The sequence below is a fragment of the Salvelinus sp. IW2-2015 genome, unplaced genomic scaffold, assembly GCF_002910315.2.
Source record: "Salvelinus sp. IW2-2015 unplaced genomic scaffold, ASM291031v2 Un_scaffold4436, whole genome shotgun sequence".
Lineage (NCBI taxonomy): Eukaryota > Metazoa > Chordata > Actinopteri > Salmoniformes > Salmonidae > Salvelinus > Salvelinus sp. IW2-2015.
The window spans coordinates 6,263-27,505 of record NW_019945706.1 but is presented as its reverse complement, the minus strand read 5'-3'; the positions used below and the strand labels follow the sequence as shown (position 1 = coordinate 27,505).

General features: G+C 43.9%; 1 protein-coding gene across 1 annotated transcript in view; it reads right to left on the bottom strand.

Moving 5' to 3' along the window:
- LOC112077292 (multidrug resistance-associated protein 1-like) overlaps positions 1-20,768 on the bottom strand; it is a 33,089-nt gene extending 12,321 nt beyond the window's left edge. The window contains exons 1-8 of the mRNA XM_070441634.1: positions 20,624-20,768; positions 13,836-14,012; positions 12,329-12,472; positions 8,352-8,493; positions 5,207-5,330; positions 1,626-1,687; positions 692-823; positions 261-488 (exon numbers count right to left, since the gene is read on the bottom strand). Of these exons, the coding sequence (XP_070297735.1) occupies positions 261-488; positions 692-823; positions 1,626-1,687; positions 5,207-5,330; positions 8,352-8,431 (626 nt within the window). The 5' untranslated portion in view covers positions 8,432-8,493; positions 12,329-12,472; positions 13,836-14,012; positions 20,624-20,768. The remainder of the gene's footprint in view (positions 1-260; positions 489-691; positions 824-1,625; positions 1,688-5,206; positions 5,331-8,351; positions 8,494-12,328; positions 12,473-13,835; positions 14,013-20,623) is intronic.
- Positions 20,769-21,243: the final 475 nt, after the last annotated feature.

The following is a 21,243-nucleotide window of genomic DNA, read 5'->3' as shown; positions in this document are numbered from 1 at the left end:
GTTTCTCTTCTAAGTGGGGGTTAGTTGTAGATGTTTCTCTTCTAGTGGGGGGGGGTAGTTGTAGGTGTTTCTCTTCTAGTGGGGGGGGGTAGTTGTAGGTGTTTCTCTTCTAGTGGGGGGGGTAGTTGTAGGTGTTTCTGTTCTAGTGGGGGGGGGGTAGTTGTAGGTGTTTCTCTTCTAGTAGGGGGGGGGGGGGTAGTTGTAGGTGTTTCTCACGTGCCCCACTAGAAGAGAAGACCAGGCACGAGCATCTCACCTACCTGAGTATATTGGGCCCCACGAACATGAGGACGTCCTGGATGATCTTGTAGAGTGCAGAGATGAGGAAGTAGGGTCCGAAGGTGAGACAGAGGGCCCAGAACAGAGAGGGTTCTCTAGTCTTCTGGGGTGTCTTCATAATCAGGATCTCTGACTCCTCTACGGGGACACCCTCCTTCCTCTCTCCCCGAGGAGCCTTCTTAGGGGAGTACAGAGTCTTCTCCTCCGGTCTGGGAGAAAGGTAGGGAGGGGTGGGGGGAGAGAAGGAGTTATTTAGCTTGTTTTCGTTCTTTGAACGTTTTGCTACGGTGTGCCCTAATGAACATGACCTTTTGACCTTGCCTGAGTGCAAACGTGCCAGGATGTGCAAGTACGCGTGTGCATGCCTGCACGTATGTGTGGAGGTGTGTGGTTCCTGGTGGGTTCTCCTGACCTTTTGACCTTCAGGCACTCGTTGTTCCAGCGGCGTACGAGCTGAGGGACGACCCTCTGAGAGCGGTCCTCTGAGTTCAGACACCACAGATCCTTCTGTTCTAACGGACGCTTATAACCTGTTACTATCAGACTGGAGGAGAGGGGGGAGATAGAAAGAGAGAAAAATGAGCGAGAGAGAGAGAGAGAAACACAGAGAGAGAGAGAGACAGACAGACAGAGAGAAACACACAGAGAGAAACACACAGAGAGAGAGAGACCGACAGACAGACAGAGAGAAACACACAGAGAGAGACAGACAGAGACAGAAACACACAGAGAGAAACAGAGAGAGAGACAGAGAGACAGACAGAGACAGACAGACCGAGACAGACAGACCGAGACAGACCGAGACAGACCGACAGACAGACAGACAGACAGACAGACCAGACAGACACAGACAGACAGACACAGACAGACAGACAGACAGAGAGAAACACACAGAGAGAGACAGAGAGAGACAGAGACAGAGACAGAGACAGAGACAGACAGACAGAGAGAAACACAGAGAGAGAGAGAGAGAGAGACAGAGACAGAGACAGAGAGACAGAAGGAAGGAAGGAAGGAAACAGTCAGCACTAACACGTCCTGTAGAAACAGAAACTCCTGCTGTTTCCAGAGGGGTGTACTACGACCCAGGACCAATGAGTTCGACAGCTAACTGTCATAAACAACAGGAACTCCTGCTGTTTCCAGAGGGGTGTACTACGACCCAGGACCAATGAGTTCGACAGCTAACTGTCATAAACAACCAGAAATTACTATTGATTTTCCCCAGTTCATTAAGAAAGCTAAACTTAGATGTGTTTTTGGTTGTTGAGTCAATTAGACCATGCCAAAAGTTATTTTAAAATATCTAGGCACGTTTAAATAGATTTGATTTTCTAACAGCTCACCCAGTGATCCACCAGAAGCTGATTCTGGACAGAAAGGAAGCTCCGATCTCAGGACAGGGATTCTGCAACCGGCAGGAGATGGAACACACAGTTAGAAACAAACACACACACACACACACACACATGCACGAACGGACCACACACCACACACACACGCACGAACGGACACACACACACATGGGCGCACACACGCACCACATGCACCCTTTCTAACTTTCTCTAATAGTCATATAAAATCCACATCTGTGTGTTTTCACCCAACCAGTTATACTGACGTCATATTGATTACTAGATGTTTGATTGATCTGTTAGGGTGGGATGAGTACTGGACCGTGGCTGACCAGGGGTGGGATGAGTACTGGACCGTGGCTGACCAGGGGTGGGATGAGTACTGGACCGTGGCTGACCAGGGGTGGGACGAGTACTGGACCGTGGCTGACCAGGGGTGGGATCAGTACTGGACCGTGGCTGACCAGGGGTGGGATGAGTACTGGACCGTGGCTGACCACGGGGTGGGATGAGTACTGGGCCGTGGCTGACCAGTGGTGGGACGAGTACTGGACCGTGGCTGACCAGGGGTGGGATCAGTACTGGACCGTGCTGACCAGGGTGGGATGAGTAATGGACCGTGGCTGACCAGTGGTGGGATGAGTACTGGGCGGTGGCTGACCAGGGGTGGGATGAGTATGGACCGGGCTGACCAGGGGTGGGATCAGTACTGGACCGTGGCTGACCAGGGGTGGGATCAGTACTGGCCGTGGCTGACCAGGGTGGGATCAGTACTGGGCCGTGGCTGACCAGGGTGGGGTCAGTACTGGCCGTGGCTGACCAGGGGTGGATCAGTACTGGACCGTGGCTGACCAGGGGTGGGATCAGTACTGGACGTGGCTGACCAGGGGTGGGATGAGTAATGGACCGTGGCTGACCAGTGGGTGGATCGGTACTGGACCGTGGCTGACCGGGGTGGGATCAGTACTGGACCGTGGCTGACCAGGGGTGGGATCAGTACTGGACCGTGGCTGACCAGGGGTGGGATAAGTACTGGACCGTGGCTTACCAGGGGTGGGGATCAGTTACTGGACCGGTGGCTAACCAGGGGTGGGATCAGTACTGGACCGTGGCTAACCAGGGGAGGGATCAGTACTGGACCGTGGCTAACCAGGGGTGGGATCAGTACTGGACCGTGGCTGACCAGGGGTGGGATCGGTACTGGACCGTGGCTGACTGGATGTTACTTGTAAAGTAATACATTACATATTATAAGTTACATGTAACAAAAGTAATGCGTTACRTTACAATATTATGTTGCATGGAAAGTAAAGTGATATATTCCTTTGAAAACCTCAGTGTTTGTTTGACTGTTGGAGGGAGGCGAGCCTCTCTACCAAAGATACTCCACTAAYATATTATCTAATTAATTCACTAAATCACCTTCGACCCGATCAGAAACATCTTGGTCACAACTTTTCTTTCATAAATGGTGTAGGCTGATGTATTCCGTGATTTATTTAGGTCTGTGTCTGAAAGGTTATAGGGCAGCTATTCTATACCCATAGCCTGGCCCCGCCGACACACAACCATTCACCATCTTCTGCACTCATCAAATGTAGGCTAAGCACCGTTTTCATCCACTTACGAAGAAGAAGATGTCGGCCAAGCTTTCTGTAATGTCAAGTAGGTTTGGGCGGTCTACCGTATATACTGGGGTATTTGGAAATAGCCACGGGATGGTTTTTCAATACCAGCAATACCGTTAACTATTTATTTTAAATGTTTTACTACATTTCAATATTTTGTAGATACTTTAAGTAAATACCTGTGCAACTTCAACTTGTGCAATAAATTAGGAGAAAGATTACGTTCTTCATTTTACCTATTTTTATGATGAAGTTTACAGGTAGTCCCCCAGTCACATGGTGTTTGTTTACAAACACACAATGATAAGACCGGAGCCTTGTGAGTCACTCACTGTTGTGCAGTACGTGCCAGGTGACCTAGTTACAGTATGGAATTSACAGATAAAKGTTTGTCAGCTAGATATCTTAACTGTATAAAATGGTGCTAAATGCTCTGCAGTTGTGCATTTGGTTTGCTAGCTTAGTAGCTAATGATCTAGCGAAGTAGTTTGTATCTTTTCTAAATCAAGCTTCGCTTGGTAACAGCAGAGAATCCCTCCTGGATCACTGGGGGGATTATACATGTACTTGTTAGCATCGCTAACCTTTCGGATAACAGAGGCTCAGTGGGGTTTGAAGAACAGCGCCTCGTGTTTAGTGCCGGTATTACCGAAAATCCCAGGATGGCACAAAGTCGGTATTAAAGACAATCTGGAAACCGCCCGATTCTAATGTCAACCATCGAAATCAATTCATTCAAATTCTCCTCCTTTGGCTTGAYAGCACACAAATTGTCCCAATTGATAATCCCACAATTACTGCAGCCATTTGCCAGTGCATTGATCATGAAATTGAAAGCCTGTCTCTATACAATGCCTTATGATAATGTTTAATGATAATGTACCAACTATATGAATAGGCRTACAACATTAAAGAGAAGACAAGGCTATTTGAATAATCATTTCTTGATCATGGTTAATTTGGGACGGGGGGGGTAAAGTAATTTCAGAGGGTCTGCTGTCAGAAGTTCCCTCCAGCTGAGAAAGACACTAATGAAACACAGGTAGGAATAGATTGTTATATGTTAGAAAAATCTCTTTAGCCTATACTGATGTGTCAGCCTATTAAATGSATGTTATCTTGCACAGTTTAATATAAACTAAACCTCTGTACAGATTTTTGTTCATTTCTGTTCATTCAAAATCTCTCTCTCTATCAGTGCGACCACAGCATAGAGATGGATAGCTAGACGGTGAAGCCCTCTATKGGCTGTTCTATCACAGAAGCGATCAATAGCAAAGATCAGAGGTGAGCACTCTATCCATTTTTATGGACAGCTGTCAAGACATTTCTCCAAACAGCCTTTCTCCACTCGCTCAAGAATCATTGAGGAAACCGCGAGTGTTACTAGAAAACCTAACGAACAATATTCCAATATTTGAATACATTAAATCGTAATATTATTTAGTTACTCATGAAAGTAATATAAGACTGAAACACGTTACCCTCAACACACACACACACACACACACACACACACACACACACACACACAGTATCCATGTTGTTATTGATCTCTGGACTGTCTGACTGTTCCATTGTGGGAGTGGAACAATAACACAAGAGAACCAATCCTGGTAACTGGTAAACCTGTTGCTAGCACAATAACACACACAGCTGGCATTCACTTAACACACACAGCAAGATCCACACACACTTCTCACAGTCACACAACATTTACTGTTTGACACAGCAAGCACTCATACAAGCACACACACACAGCTAAACACACACACACAGCGTGCACTCATTTATTACCAAAACACAATGTGTCGACACACAGAGACATAACAAAAACACCCAGAAGACAGTGTGTGTGTGTGTGTGTGTGTGTGTGTGTGTGTGTGTGTGTGTGTGTGTGTGTGTGTGTGTGTGTGTGTGTGTGTGTGTGTGCGTGTGTATCACAGCGTCTTTGGATGCCTCTGAGAAGAGAGGAGGCTGGTCTGAGAGGGCCGACAGGAGCAGAGAGATGAGCAGCAGTGTGTAGAGATGTAGAAGTTGTGTATCTGAACACACACACCGTCGACGGCTGGGAGGAAACATATGGAAACACTATAAAAAGACCTTTCTTTCATAGACCTCCAAGTCTGAGACAGTTTACTGGCAATAAAAATAGAACTGGACTCTTCTTGTTACACATGGGCTGAACCACACACACACACAACTAAAACTGGGTGATGTGGACAGAAATCCATATGATAAATCAGTGATCATTTACACTAATCATTTGTGGGGGAGTTGCCGGCTGGGCGATATGTATAAAAAGTAATATCGCGAAAAATGTCATTATTTTCTCAATAACAACAAAATCCTCAACATGTGTTTTTGTTTTTATGGACCGTTACTTTACATCAGGAGCAGGGCTCTAGACGTGTGTTTCCAGATGCACGAGGTCAGTTTGGGTTACCAGTGTTTTTATGGACCGTTACTTTACATCGGAGCAGGGCTCTAGACTGTGTTTCCAGATGCACGAGGTCAGTTTGGGTTACCAGGTGTTTTTATGGACCGTTACTTTACATCAGGAGCAGGGCTCTAGACGTGTGTTTCCAGATGCACGAGGTCATTTGGGTTACCAGGTGTTTTTATGAGCCGTCTTTACATCAGGAGCAGAGCTCTGACGTGTGTTTCCAGATGCACGAGGTCAGTTTGGTTACCAGGTGTTTTTATGGACCGTTACTTTACATCAGGAGCAGATCTCTAGACGTGTGTTTCCAGATGCACGAGGTCAGTTTGGGGTTACCAGGTGTTTTTATGGACCGTTACTTTACATCAGGAGCAGGGCTCTAGACTGTGTTTCCAGATGCACGAGGTCAGTTTGGGTTACCAGGTGTTTTTATGGACCGTTACTTTACATCAGGAGCAGGCTCTAGACGTGTGTTTCCAGATGCACGGGTCAGTTTGGGTTACCGGTGTTTTTATGGACCGTTACTTTACATCAGGAGCAGGGCTCTAGACGTGTGTTTCAGATGCACGAGGTCAGTTTGGGTTACCAGGTGTTTTTATGGACCGTTACTTTACATCAGGAGCAGGCTCTAGACTGTGTTTCAGATGCACGAGGTCAGTTTGGGTTACCAGGTGTTTTTATGGCCGTTACTTTACATCAGGAGCAGGGCTCTAGACGTGTGTTTCCAGATGCACGAGGTCAGTTTGGGTTACCAGGTGTTTTTATGGACCGTTACTTTACATCAGGAGCAGAGCTCTAGACGTGGTTCCAGATGCACGAGGTCAGTTTGGGTTACCAGGTGTTTTTATGGACCGTTACTTTACATCAGGAGCAGATCTCTAGACGTGTGTTTCCAGATGCACGAGGTCAGTTTGGGTTACCAGGTGTTTTATGGACCGTTACTTTACATCAGGAGCAGGGCTCTAGACTGTGTTTCAGATGCACGAGGTCAGTTTGGGTTACCAGGTGTTTTTATGGACCGTCTTTACATCAGGAGCAGAGCTCTAGACGTGTGTTTCCAGATGCACGAGGTCAGTTTGGGTTACCAGGTGTTTTTTATGGACCGTTTATTTACATCAGGAGCAGGGCTCTAGACTGTGTTTCCAGATGCACGAGGTCAGTTTGGGTTACCAGGTGTTTTTATGGACCGTTACTTTACATCAGGAGCAGGGCTCTAGACGTGTGTTTCCAGATGCACGAGGTCAGTTTGGGTTACCAGGTGTTTTTATGGACCGTTACTTTACATCAGGAGAGATCTCTAGACGTGTGTTTCAGATGCACGAGGTCAGTTTGGGTTACCAGGTGTTTTTATGGACCGTTACTTTACTCAGGAGCAGGGCTCTAGACGTGTGTTTCCAGGGCCAGGTAAGACAACTGAGATGGTAGACTATGATTCAGAAAGTAATATTCCATCCAACATATCCAGGGAAGGCTTGGTTGATGTGCAACTTGTCAAAAGGATCCACAATGATCAAATTTATTTTGGCCTCTTCAGAGAATTGGCTGACATCTTTGTGCATATTGGCCTGTAGACGATATGATTCACCACCTGAGGAAGGGGGACGTCAAAACACTAAGCTAGATTACTAACTGTAGACATGATGTTGATAGGTAACCACATAGCGTAATCTAACTATAAATTGTTGTTGCTAGATAGCCTTGTCGGCTAATCTAACTGTAAATATGATATTGTTGCTAGATTGATTATCAATTAGCCAACTAGGCTATCTAGCAACACTATTATATTTACAGTTAGATTAGCCTACAAGGCTATCTAGCAACAACATATTTATAGTTAGATTAGCCTACAAGGCTATCTAGCAACTACATCATATTAACAGTTAGATTAGCCTACATGGCTATCAGTAAATGTAGACTAATGTCCTACAGAAACTTCCCAGCTCTAGCCTAGGCTACTTGATGTAGGTCTATTCACAGCAAATGGCGCGCACCGCTCGGCTCCCTGGTTCATCAAAACTAACTCCAGCCTAGTCCGGCTGTAAAGTGGTGCTAATGACACAATATTAAGAGGTGAGAATTACTTTGAATACTCCCAGAACGCTGTGACTCTCTGTAACTACAACAACACTAGTTGTTTTGAGAAGTGTATTTTTCCCACAGTAGCATTTTGAGCAGCGGTCATATGATTATGCTTCTCAGATGCATCTCTGCCTCCTCCATGTCACAGTGGAGAGAGGAAGTGAGTCAGCAGCCAACAGCCAACCAACAGGGACAGCAGAGACTTTCATAGCAGGAATCAACATAATGCATAGGCTATTACTGTGACCAGATAATGGTTCGTGTAGCAAAATCACTCCAAATAATGGTTCTAGAACATCCCGTTGTGTAGCAAAATCACCCCAAATAATGGTTCTAGAACAATCCACAGGACGTTGTGTAGCAAAATCACTCCAAATAATGTTCTAGAACAATCCCGTTGTGTAGCAAAATCACTCCAAATTATGGTTCTAGAACAATCCACAGGAAACATTGTCCAGCAAAATCACTCCAAATAATGGTTCTAGAACAATCCACAGTAAGAGGTAGCTCTATGTCTGTATCTGGGTTCATCGTCCCAGCTCTAACACACAACCCTCTCTCTCTCACCTCGTTGATGGCTTGTAATGATCTTGGATCTGAAATGTGACGGTAGCACAGAGGACGGCCACCAGCCAGAAGTTGAGCATCACCCCTGAAGACTGGATCTCGCTTTTAACCTCTCATACTGGTTAGGAGGTGTGGCTAGCAGCTGGGAGAGAACACACACACACACATTATAACAAACATATACACACACACCACAAGGAGGACACATACACACAGAGCACACACATCCCTTCAGATCTGACCACACTTGTGAGTGCACACACACACACACACACACACACACACACGTTTAATTATGAGCGTTGATCCTCGCGGGAATTGAACCTGCGACCTTGCCATTGCTAGGCGCCTGCTCTTACCGAACATGGTAATTAATCATGCCCAGGTGTTAATAACACTACACAACAACCACTCCTCGCCTACTGACTACCATTCACATAGTATTGACATTGTAAATCACTACAATACTCGGGACTATGACAAGGCAAGCAGAGTGATTGAATCACTAGATACTGGGTACTGGTCAAACAAGTATTTATATCGAATTACTAGATCGGTACACGGGTATAATTTACTGGTAAGACACAGGTATTATAATTGAATCACTAGATATACTGGTAGACCACAGTATTTATATTGAATCACTAGATACTCTCGGTAGACACAGTATTAATTGAATCCACTAAGTACGTACTGGTAGGACACAGTATTATATTGAATCACTATATCACTGGTAGACACAGTATTATATTGAATCACTAGAGTACTTGGTAGACACAGTATTAATATTGAATCACTAGATACTGGTAGACACAGTATTATATTGAAATCACTAGATACGTGGTACTAGGCTAGACACAGTATTATATTGAATCCCTAGAATACTGTGGTACTGGTAGACACAGTATTATATTGAAATCACTAGATACTGGGTACTGGTAGACACAGTATAATAATTGAATCACTAGATACTGGTCTATGGTAGACACAGTATTATATTGAATCACTAGATACTGGTAGACACTTTCATGTATTGATATTGGAATCAGCTAGATACTGGGTTACTGGTAACGACACAGGTATTATTGATTGAATCACTAGATACTGGGTACTGGTGAAACACAGTATATATTGAATCACTAGATACTAGGTACTGGTAGACACAGTATTAATATTGAATCACTAGATACTGGGTACTGGTAGACACAGTATTAGATTATCACTAGATACAGGTACTGGTAGACACATTACTATATTGAATCACTAGTACTGGTACTGGGTAGCCACAGTTATATATTGAATCACTAGATACTGAGTACAGGTAGACACAGTATTATATTGAATCACTAGATACATGGTAGACACAGTTTTATATTGAATCACTAGATACTGGGTACTGGTGAGACACAGATTATAATTGAATCAACTAGATACTGGTACTGGTAGACACAGTATTATATTGGAAGTCACTAGGTACTGGGTACTGGTAGCACATATTATAGTTGATTCACTAGGTACGTATGTAGACACAGTTATTATACAGATATCACGTAGATACTGGTAGACACAGTTTTATTGAATCCCTAGATACTGGAGACACCAGTATTATATTGAATCACTAGATACTGTAGAGCACAGTATTTATATTGAATCACTAGATATGCGGGTACTGGTAACAGTATTATATTGAATCACTAGAATACTGGGTACTGGTAGACACCAGTATTATATTGATATCACTAGATACTGGGTACTGGTAGAAAGCACAGTATTATATTGAATCACTAGATACTGGGTACTGGGTAGAACACAGGTATTAATTGAATCACTAGATACTGGTAGATTCACAGTACAGTTTATATGAATCACTAGATACTGGGTAACTGTAGACACAGTATTATATTGAAATCACTAGATACTGGGAGTACTGGTAGACACAGTATTATATTGATATACACTAGATATCTAGGCTGGTACTGGTAGACACAGTATTATATTTGAATCACTAGATACTGAGTACGTAGACACAGTATTTAATATTGAACCTCAGTAGATACAGGGTAGACACAGTATTATATTGAATACTAGTACTGGACTGTGGGTAAACCACATGTATTATATTGAATCACTAGAATACTGTACTTAGGCACTAGTATTAATGAATCACTAGGTACTGGGTACACTGGTAGATCACAGTATTAATTTTTGAATCAAGCGAGTACTGGGTACCTGGTAGACACCAGTATTATTATAAGATATGCATGATAGGCTGGTAGACACAGTATTATATGTTGAATCACTGATACTGGTAGTGATCCACTAGTATGAATATTTGAAATCACTAGATACTGGGTACTGGTAGATCACAGTTAATTATATTGAATATGTCACTAGATACTGGTAGAACATGGCGTATATATTAATCACTAGATACTGGGTACTGGTAGAACACAGTATTATATTGAATCACTAGATACTGGGTACTGGTAGACACAGTATTATATTGAATCACTAGACTACTGGTAGACACAGTATTTATTTTTGAAAATCCGTAAGTATACTGAGTACTGGGTAGACACAGTATTATATTGAATCACTAGATACTGGGTACTGGTAGACACAGTATTCATATTTGAATTCACGATACTGGTACTGGCACTAAGTATTATTTTGAATCACTAGATACTGGTACTGGTAGACCACAGTATTAATATTTGAATGCACATAATACTACTGGTAGACACAGTATTATATTGAATCACTAGATACTGGGTACTGGTAGACCAGTATTATATTGAATCACTAGATAGCTAGGTAGATTACACAGTATTATACTTGATGTCACTAGATACCTGGGTACTGGTAGACACAGTATTATATTTGAAACTAGATCTGGTACTGGTAGACACAGTATTATATTGAATCACTAGATACTGGGTACTGGTAGACACATTATTATATTGAATCACTAGATATACAGGTACTGGTAGACCAGTATGTATATATAATCAGCTGAGATACTAGGTACTGGTATAGACACAGTATTATATTGATCACTAAGATACTGGGTACTGGTAGACACAGTATTATATTGAATCACTAGACACAGTATTATATTGAATCATCACTAGATACTAGTACTGGTAGATCACAGGAGTTTTTCATAGCCAGTTGATCTATCCAGGAAAACTCTAAGCTCCCATGCAAATGTGTAGAATTGCAAGTCCTCAAATGTTCTTTCCCGGGGGCCCGGACCGAACAGCGCCCCCCCCCCCCCCCATACTATGACCCTTACAGGCCGACCACTCCCCCAGCTAAAACCCTTACAGGTCCGACCACTCCCCCCCAGCTAATACCTTACAGGCACCACTCCCACTACCCTTACGGGCAACCCCCGCTAAGACCCTTACAGGCCGACCACTTCCCCCCCAGCTAAGCCCTTACAGGCGACCACTCCCCCCCCAGCTAAGACCCTTACAGGCCGACCACTCCCCCTGCAGCTAAGACCCTTACATGCCGACTACTCCTCCCCAGTCTAAGACCCTCTACAGCCGACCACTCTCCCCCAGCTAAGACCCTTACAGGCCGACCACTCCCCCCAGCTAAGACCTCTTACTAGGCGCCACCACCCCCCCCCCCAGCTAAGACCCTTACAGGCCGACCACTCCCCCCCCAGCTAAGGACCCTTACATGCCGACTACTCCTCCCCAATAAGACCCTTACAGGCCGCCCACCCCCCCGCCCAGCAAGACCCTTACAGGCCGACCACTCCCCCCCCAGCACTAAGACCCTTACAGGCCGCCACGTCCCCCAGCTACTAGTACCCTTACAGGCCGACCACTCCCCCAGCTAAGACCCTTACAGGCCGACCACTCCCCCAGCTAAGACCCTTTTGATCCAGCCCTAGTGTTGGTGTTTTAAACCATAGTGATGCCGAGCATGGTGGGGCTAACCAGATAAACAGTGTTGGTGTTTACCATAGTGATGCCGAGCATGGTGGGGCTAACCAGATAAACAGGTGCCTGGGTGGAGGAGGAGGCACCGCTGTCATGTTGGCTTCTTTCCCAGAAAGAGTAAAACACATCTGCCCAGCAGACGATCCACAGGAGAAAAGCTACTGCCTGGAGGAGAGGATGAGAGGAGAGCAGGAAGAAGACTTTATTGTGCATTTTCAGATCATGGAAATTCATATTTTGCTTTAAACCCCATTCCCGGAGAAACACATACACCCAAACACAAACACACACACAAAACCTCGACGGCCGGCCGCAGGGGAGTGACCCTGGAGCAGCTGAGGGGTYAAGTTGAAGTGCCACAACGGCAGGAGGCATCTAGGATGTTATTGCTACTCTAGGATACTCACTCCTCACTACTTTTTCCCCAGAGCCTTTCTGACCAGGGCCCTAGGGGTAGTGCGTGAAATAGGGAACCATTTGGGATGCAGTTGAAGAAAGAGGAAGAGGAAATCAGATCTTTAGGTTAGGTGTGTGTCAGGATGTTGAGAGAGAGAGTGAGTGTCAGCTTGCTATAAATGTTTCTCTGGTTGTTCAGAGAGAGAGAGTGTTAGCTTGCTATATATGTTTCTCTGGTTGTTCAGAGAGAGAGAGTGTTAGCTTGCTTTATACACCACAGTTCAAAAGTTTGGGGTCACTTAGAAATGTCCTTGTTTTTGAAAGAAAAGCACATTTTCTGTCCATTAAAATAACATCAAATTGATCAGAAATACAGTGCAGACATTGTTAATGTTGTAAATGACTATTGTAGCTGGAAACGGCAGATTTTTTATGGAATATCTACATATGGGTACAGAGGCCCATTATCAGCAACCATCACTCCTGTGTTCCAATGGCACATTGTGTTCGCTAATCCAAGTTTATCATTTTAAAAGACTAATTGATCATTAGAAAACCCTTTTGCAATTATGTTAGCATGGCTGGAAACTGTTGTCCTGATTAAAGATGTAATAAAACTGGCCTTCTTTAGACTAGTTGAGTATCTGGAGCATCATCATTTGAGGGTTTGATTACAGGCTCAAAATGCCCAGAAACAAAGAACTTTCTCCTGAAACTCGTCAGTCTATTCTTGTTCTGAGAAATGAAGGCTATTTCCATGCAAGAAATTGAAGATCTTGTTCAACACTGTGTACTACTCCCTTCACAGAACAGCGCAAACTGTCTCTAACCAGAATAGAAAGAGGAGTGGGAGGCCCCGGTGCACAACTGAGTAAGAGGACAAGTACATTAGAGTGTCTAGTTTGAGAAACAGACGCCTCACAAGTCCTCAACTGGCAGCTTCATTAAATAGTACCCGTGAAACAACAGCCTCAACGTCAACAGTGAAGAGGCGACTCCAGGATGCTGGTCTTATCTCATTGTAAGAACCGTTGAGACAGGCAGACACAGATAACACAGAAAACACAGATAACACAGACACATGCAGAAGAACACAGACATGTACACACAGCCCCCCCCCCCCCAGACTCACGGTTTTGGCTCTGTTGAGGTGGGTCATGCATATGTAGCCCCGGTCATGGCTTTTGAGGTACAGGAAATAGATTGGGGCACAGACCCAGAGGTAGAGACAGGGGACCCATACCAGCACTGTGTTCTGAAAGCACTGGGTCAGATCTGGGTTTCCCACGTGCCACGTACGGTTCCAATCCTGAAAGGGGAAGGGGGGGGTTAAATGACAGATGACTGAGAGACACAACAGCTCATTCAACATAGTGTTGATAAGGACATGGTGACCTAAGCAGAAAGAGACTGGCACCCAGACAGGACAGGCTAATAAATGACACCCTATGGATGGGCAAATGTAGTGCACTATACAGGGAATAGGGTCAAAAGTAGTGCACTATATAGGGAATAAGGTCAAAAGTAGTGCACTATACAGGGAACAGGGTGCCATTGGGGGTCAAAGTAGTGCACTATATAGGGAATCGGTCAAGTAGTGCACTATAGGCTACATAACTACACCTTGTGTGGAAACAGACACTTTTAGTCACACTGTCTGTCTGTCTCTGTGTGTGTGTGTGTGTGTGTGTGTGGTGTGTGTGTGTGTGTGTGTGTGTGTGTGTGTGTGTGTGTGTGTGTGTGTGTGTGTGTGTGTGTGTGTGTGTGTGTGTGTGTGTGTGTGTGTGTGTGTGTGTGTGTGTGTGTTGTGTGTGTGTGTGTGTACAACCACAGCGTCTGTTCTTCATCTCAGTGAATGAGTTGTTTCTAATAAAGCCACGTAAACATTCCTGCCTTGGCACAAAGGAGGGAACTGGAGGCAGGGTGCCAGGCCTGCCACACACAGACACACCTTCCTCTCTCCTTCCTTTCCTAAAGCCTATCGCTTTTGGCTGTATTGTTTAATAACACTTACCAAAAGCCTGAGTTCATAAGGTGTTTATAACACTGACACAACACTGTCATAACACAACAGACAACACAACACTGATACAACACTGTCATAACACAACAGACGCAACACTGATACAACACTGTCATAACACAACAGACACAACACTGATACAACACTGTCACAACACAACAGACACAACACTGAACAACACTGTCACAACACAACAGACACAACACTGAGACAACACTGTCATAACACAACAGACAACACAACACTGACACAACACAACAGACACAACACTGAGACAACACTGTCATAACACACAGACACAACACTGATACAACACTGTCATAACACAACAGACACAACACTGATACAACACTGTCACAACACAACAGACACAACACTGAGACAACACTGTCATAACACAACAGAAACACAACACTGATACAACACTGTCATAACACAACACAGACACAACACTGATACAAACCTGTCATAACACAACAGACACAACACTGACACAACACTGTCATAACACAACAGACACAAACACTGACACAACACTGTCATAACACAACAGACACAACACTGAGACAACACTGTCATAACACAACAGACACACAAACACTTACAACACTGTCATAACACAACACAGACACAACACTGATACAACACTTCATAACACAACAGACACAACACTGACACAAACAAACACAACAGACAACACAACAGACACAACACTGTCATAACACAACAGACACAACACTGAGACACACCAACAGACACAACACAACACTGAGACAACACAACAGACACAACACAACACAAACTGAGACAACACTGTCATAACACAACAGACAACACAACACTGATACAACACTGTCATAACACAACAGACACAACACTGAGACACACTGTCATAACACAACAGACACAACACTGACACAACACAAGACACAACACCGATACAACACTGTCATAACACAAACAGACACAACACTGATACAAACATGTCATAAACAACAGACACAACACTGAGACAACACTGTCATAACACAACAGACACAACACCGATACAACACTGTCATAACACAACAGACACAACACAACACTGATACAACACTGTCATAACACAACAGACACAACACTGACACAACACTGTCATAACACAACAGACACAACACAACACTGATACAACACTGTCATAACACAAGACACAACACAACACTGAGACAACACTGTCATAACACAACAGACACAACACTGAAAACACAACAGACACAACACTGATACAACACTGTCATAACACAACAGACAAACACTGAGACAACACTGTCATAACACAACAGACACACACTGACACAACACAACAGACACAAACACTGATACAACACTGTCATAACACAACAGACACAACACAACACTGATACAACACTGTCATAACACAACAGACACAACACTGACACAACACTTCATAACACAACAGACACAACACTGAGACAACACTGTCATAACACAACAGACAACACACACTGATACAACACTGTCACAACACAACAGACACAACACTGAGACAACACTGTCATAACACAACAGACAACACAACACTGACACAACACACTGTCATAACACAACAGACACAACACTGAGACAACACTGTCATAACACAACAGACACAACACTGAGACAACACTGTCATAACACAACAGACAACACAACACTGATACAACACTGTCATAACACAACACAGACACAACACTGATACAACACTGTCATAACACAACAGACACAACACTGACACAACACTGTCATACACAACAGACACAACACTGTCATAACACAACAGACACAACACTGAGACAACACTGTCATAACACAACAGACAAACACAACACTGAGACAAAACTGTCATAACACAAACAGACACAACACTGACACAACACTGTCATAACACAACAGACACAACTGACACAACACTGTCATAACAACAACAGACAACACAACACTGATACAACACTGTCATAACACAACAGACACAACACTGATACAACACTGTCATAACAAACAGACACAACACTGTCATAACCACACAGACACAACACTGACACAACACAACCACTATCACACCACTGTCATAGGACAACACTATCACAACACTGATACACACTGTCATAAACACAACAGACAACACAACACTGATACAACACTGTCATAACACAACAGACACAACACTGAGACAAACATGTCATAACACAACAGACAACACAACACTGATACAACACTGTCATAACACAACACAGCACAAACACTGTCATAACACAACAGACACAACACTGACACACACAACAGACACAACACTGACACAACACAACACAACAGACACAACACTGACACAACACAACAGCACAACACTGTCCATAACACTGTCAAACACACACAACATGAGACAACACAAACAGACACAACACACACAACACTGAGACAACACAAACAGACACAACACAACACTGACACAACACTGTCATAACACAACAGACACACACCTGACACAACACTGACACAACACAACAGACACACAACACTGATACAACACTGTCATAAACAAACAACACAACACTGATACAACACTGTCATACACAACAGACAACACAACACTGATACAACACTGTCATAACACAACAGACACAACACTGAACAACACTGATAACACAACGACACAACACTGACACAACACTGTCGTAACATAACAGACACAACACTGAGACAAAACTGTCTAACACAACAGACACAACACTGATACAACACTGTCATAACACAACAGACAACACAACACGGCAAAAACTGTCATAAACACAACAGACACAACACTGATACAACACTGTCACTAAACACAACAGACAAACAACACACTGATTACAACACAGACACAACACTGAGACAACACTGTCATAACACAACAGACACAACACAACATGATACAACACTGTCATAACACAACAGACAACAACACTGACACAACACAACAGACACAACAGAACACAACACTGTCATAACACACCAGACACACACTGAGACAACACTGTTATTAACACAACAGACACAACACTGAGACAACACTTCATAACACAACAGACACACAGACACAACAAACTGTCCCAAAACAACACTGAGACAACAACTATCACAACACTGTTACAAACACTGTCACAACACTGTCACGAGACAACACTGAGACACACATCACAACACTGTTACAACACTGATACAACACTCCATAACACAACAACACAACACTGTCATAACACAACAGACACAACACTGAGACACACTATACAACACACCACTGTCACAACACAACAGACAACACTGTCACAACACTGTCACGAGACAACACAGAGCACAACACTGAGACAACACTGTCACAACACTGTCCCAACACAACACTGAGACAACACTGTCCCAACACAACACTGAGACAACACTGTCACACTGTCCCAAAACAACACTGAGACAACACTGAGACAACCTGTCACGTACACTGAGACAACATGAGACAACACAACACTGAGACAACACTGTCCCAACACAACACTGTCACAACCACTGTCACGAGACAACACTGAGACAACACTGAGGACACGACTGTCACACTGTCCCAAAACAACACTGAGACAACACTGAGACAACACTGTCACGAGACACTGAGACAACACTGAGACAACAACTGTCCCAACACAACACTGTCACAACACTGTCACAGACAACACTGAGACAACACTGAGACAAACACTGTCACACTGTCCCAAAACAACACTGAGACAACACTGTCACAACACTGAGACAAACTGTCACAACACAACACTGAGACAACACGAGACAACACGTCAAGAGACAACACTGTCAAGAGACAACACTGTCACGAGACAACACTGTCACAACACTGTCAAGAGACAACACTGAGACAACACTGAGACAACACTGTCCCACTGTCCCAAAACAACACTGAGACAACACTGAGACAACACTGAGACAACACTGTCACAACACAACACTGAACAACACTGAGACAACACTGAGACAACACTGAGACAACACTGTCAGAGACACACTGAGACAACACTTATCAAAGACAACATGTTCAGCAAACTGTCACGAGACACACACTGTCACAACACTGTCACGGAGACAACACTGAGGCACATGTTATGACAGCGTTTTTTACCTGAATCACTACTGTGTATGTGTTCAATAACACTAGCTGTTGAATCAGTCTGACCATGCTGCTAAAGGACAAGCAACTCCAAGGTACTCTATGACCAGTGACCAGTTCAGTGATTTTGGAAAGCACTTGTCTCAATACCCTTTGGCTTCAAGACACGCCCTCTTACCCCTTGGAATTTGTTTTAGTTCAATAACTGAGCCAGTGAGTAGACAACAAAGCCCTGTAGAATATTAGAAGTGTACAATCACACTACAGGTCTCTCATAACAGGTTCCAAGGGTTGTGGGACTGGGTGATGAGATTGCATGTTATCATACTCAGGGAAGCCATAGACCTTATTGACAAAATGCATGTTTTAGGCCTAACAGTCTCTGAAATTCCATACCGTAAACACAGCTGGAACATTGTGGAAGGCAAGGCAAGCCGTCTGCTTAGCGAGACTAACACTAATTAGAGACCACCCTGTTATTAACATTTGGCAATGGACCTCTAACACTTGTAGCTAATTCCTTCGGCCATGATGAGCTAAGCCCTATCTAGCCAGGCCAGCTGACAGTTACTTATTAGGCAATAGACGGTAGCATTTATGACCGCACATAGATAGATCTATCTACATGATCATAACATTATGTGTCACTTCAAACATGTTGTAACTCTTTTGGGGCTCCCGAGTGCAGCGATCTAAGACACTGCATCTAGTGCTAGAGGCGTCACTACAGACCCTGGTTTGATCCCGGGCTGTATTCACAACGGCCGTGATTGGGAGTCCCATAGTGCGGCCACACTGGCCCAGCATCGTTAGGGTTTGGCCAGGGGGAGGCCTCATTGTAAATAAGAGTTTGTTCTTAACTGACTGGCCTAGTTAATCTTCTAGTTCAGTGTCATAACACGTTTGGTTGGATTCCACACATACAACATTGATTTAACAATTAGGTTTCTAGTTAGTTTTGGGTTTCTATCTAGCTAATGTAATAATAATGTCCTCTCTATGTTGCTGCTACTCGTAGTGGAATGGTGTGTACAGGTTTGAAACAAACAAAGGCATCTGCAACAGCTGTAGACTTCTGTAGCATTCACAGGCGTTCTTGTGTTGTGGACCTTGCTAGCAAGAGAGGCTTGCCATCATACATGGGTGTATGTCCTGAAAGTTACCTAGCGAACATTTAAAATCGAAACACTTGCTCCATCATCAACAAAGCAAGAGGTAGTGTGAGACTCGTATGAAGTTGTTAGAATAGAGTGAGTTTTAGCTAGCAGGGTAGCTAACATAACAGGAATCAATGGTGTTTATCACTGAAATTGTTAAGCTAGCTAGAACACAACTTCACAATAAAACGACTGTCGACTTTTATTGATATGATATACGTTTCTAAATGCACTACCACGTTATTTCAACCTCTATTTCACAACATTATTAATACAAATTTAGCTTAGCTAGTTAGCTCAAGTCAACACATTCCAACCTGCTATCAAACCGGCATAACAACGGCTTGCTAACCTGGCTAGCTACTGTTAGCTAACGCTAGTGTTACCAAAGACAGTACAGTAACCTTATGTGAATTACATGCTTAGTTCAGGCAGACACACGTCATTACAAGCAAAGTCCGCTAATAGCAAGCTGGAAAACAATCTGTTGGCGTCAACAGTGTACGCAGCTAAAGACAACGAGTTGGACTAGCTTCGGTCGCAACAGTGGAACTTACCCAAAACGGGTCGGAACCGTCCGCACTGCAGAACTTGTCCAACCCATTCGCGGTTTTCAAGTTCTCCTCTGATAATTTGGGTTAACGGCGCTACCGCTTTGCTTTGTTTTCATAACGCACTTCTGTTTGGCGCTCCTGTAAACAACAGATAGAAATGGTTACCGCTAGGGGGCGCATAACTCAATGGTAACAGTGCGTTTAGCTGGTGTGTGTTGTGTGTGTCAATCTGTGACAGTGCGCTTAGCTGTATGTATGTATGTGTGTGTGTGTGTGTGTGTCACTTGTTATTTTACTCTTGTGCGGAGGCCGCCTGGTGGCATGAATAACGCACCTCTAGAATAACGTGCAAATAGCACACTTTTCCCCTAATGGGCCATGGTCAAAAAGTAGTGCACTTTATAGGGAATAGGGATCTTTTTTTCATTTCAGAAAGGAGTGTAACAACAGGGCCCTCAGAAAGTATTCACTTGAGCTTTATCCATATTATGTTGTGTTACAGCCTGAATTCAAAACGGATGTGTCACTGATCTACACACAGACTCCATAATGGAATTATGATTGATACCTTTTTTACACAATAATAAAATGAACAGACCTGCAAATGCTCCCTTGAATCCCAA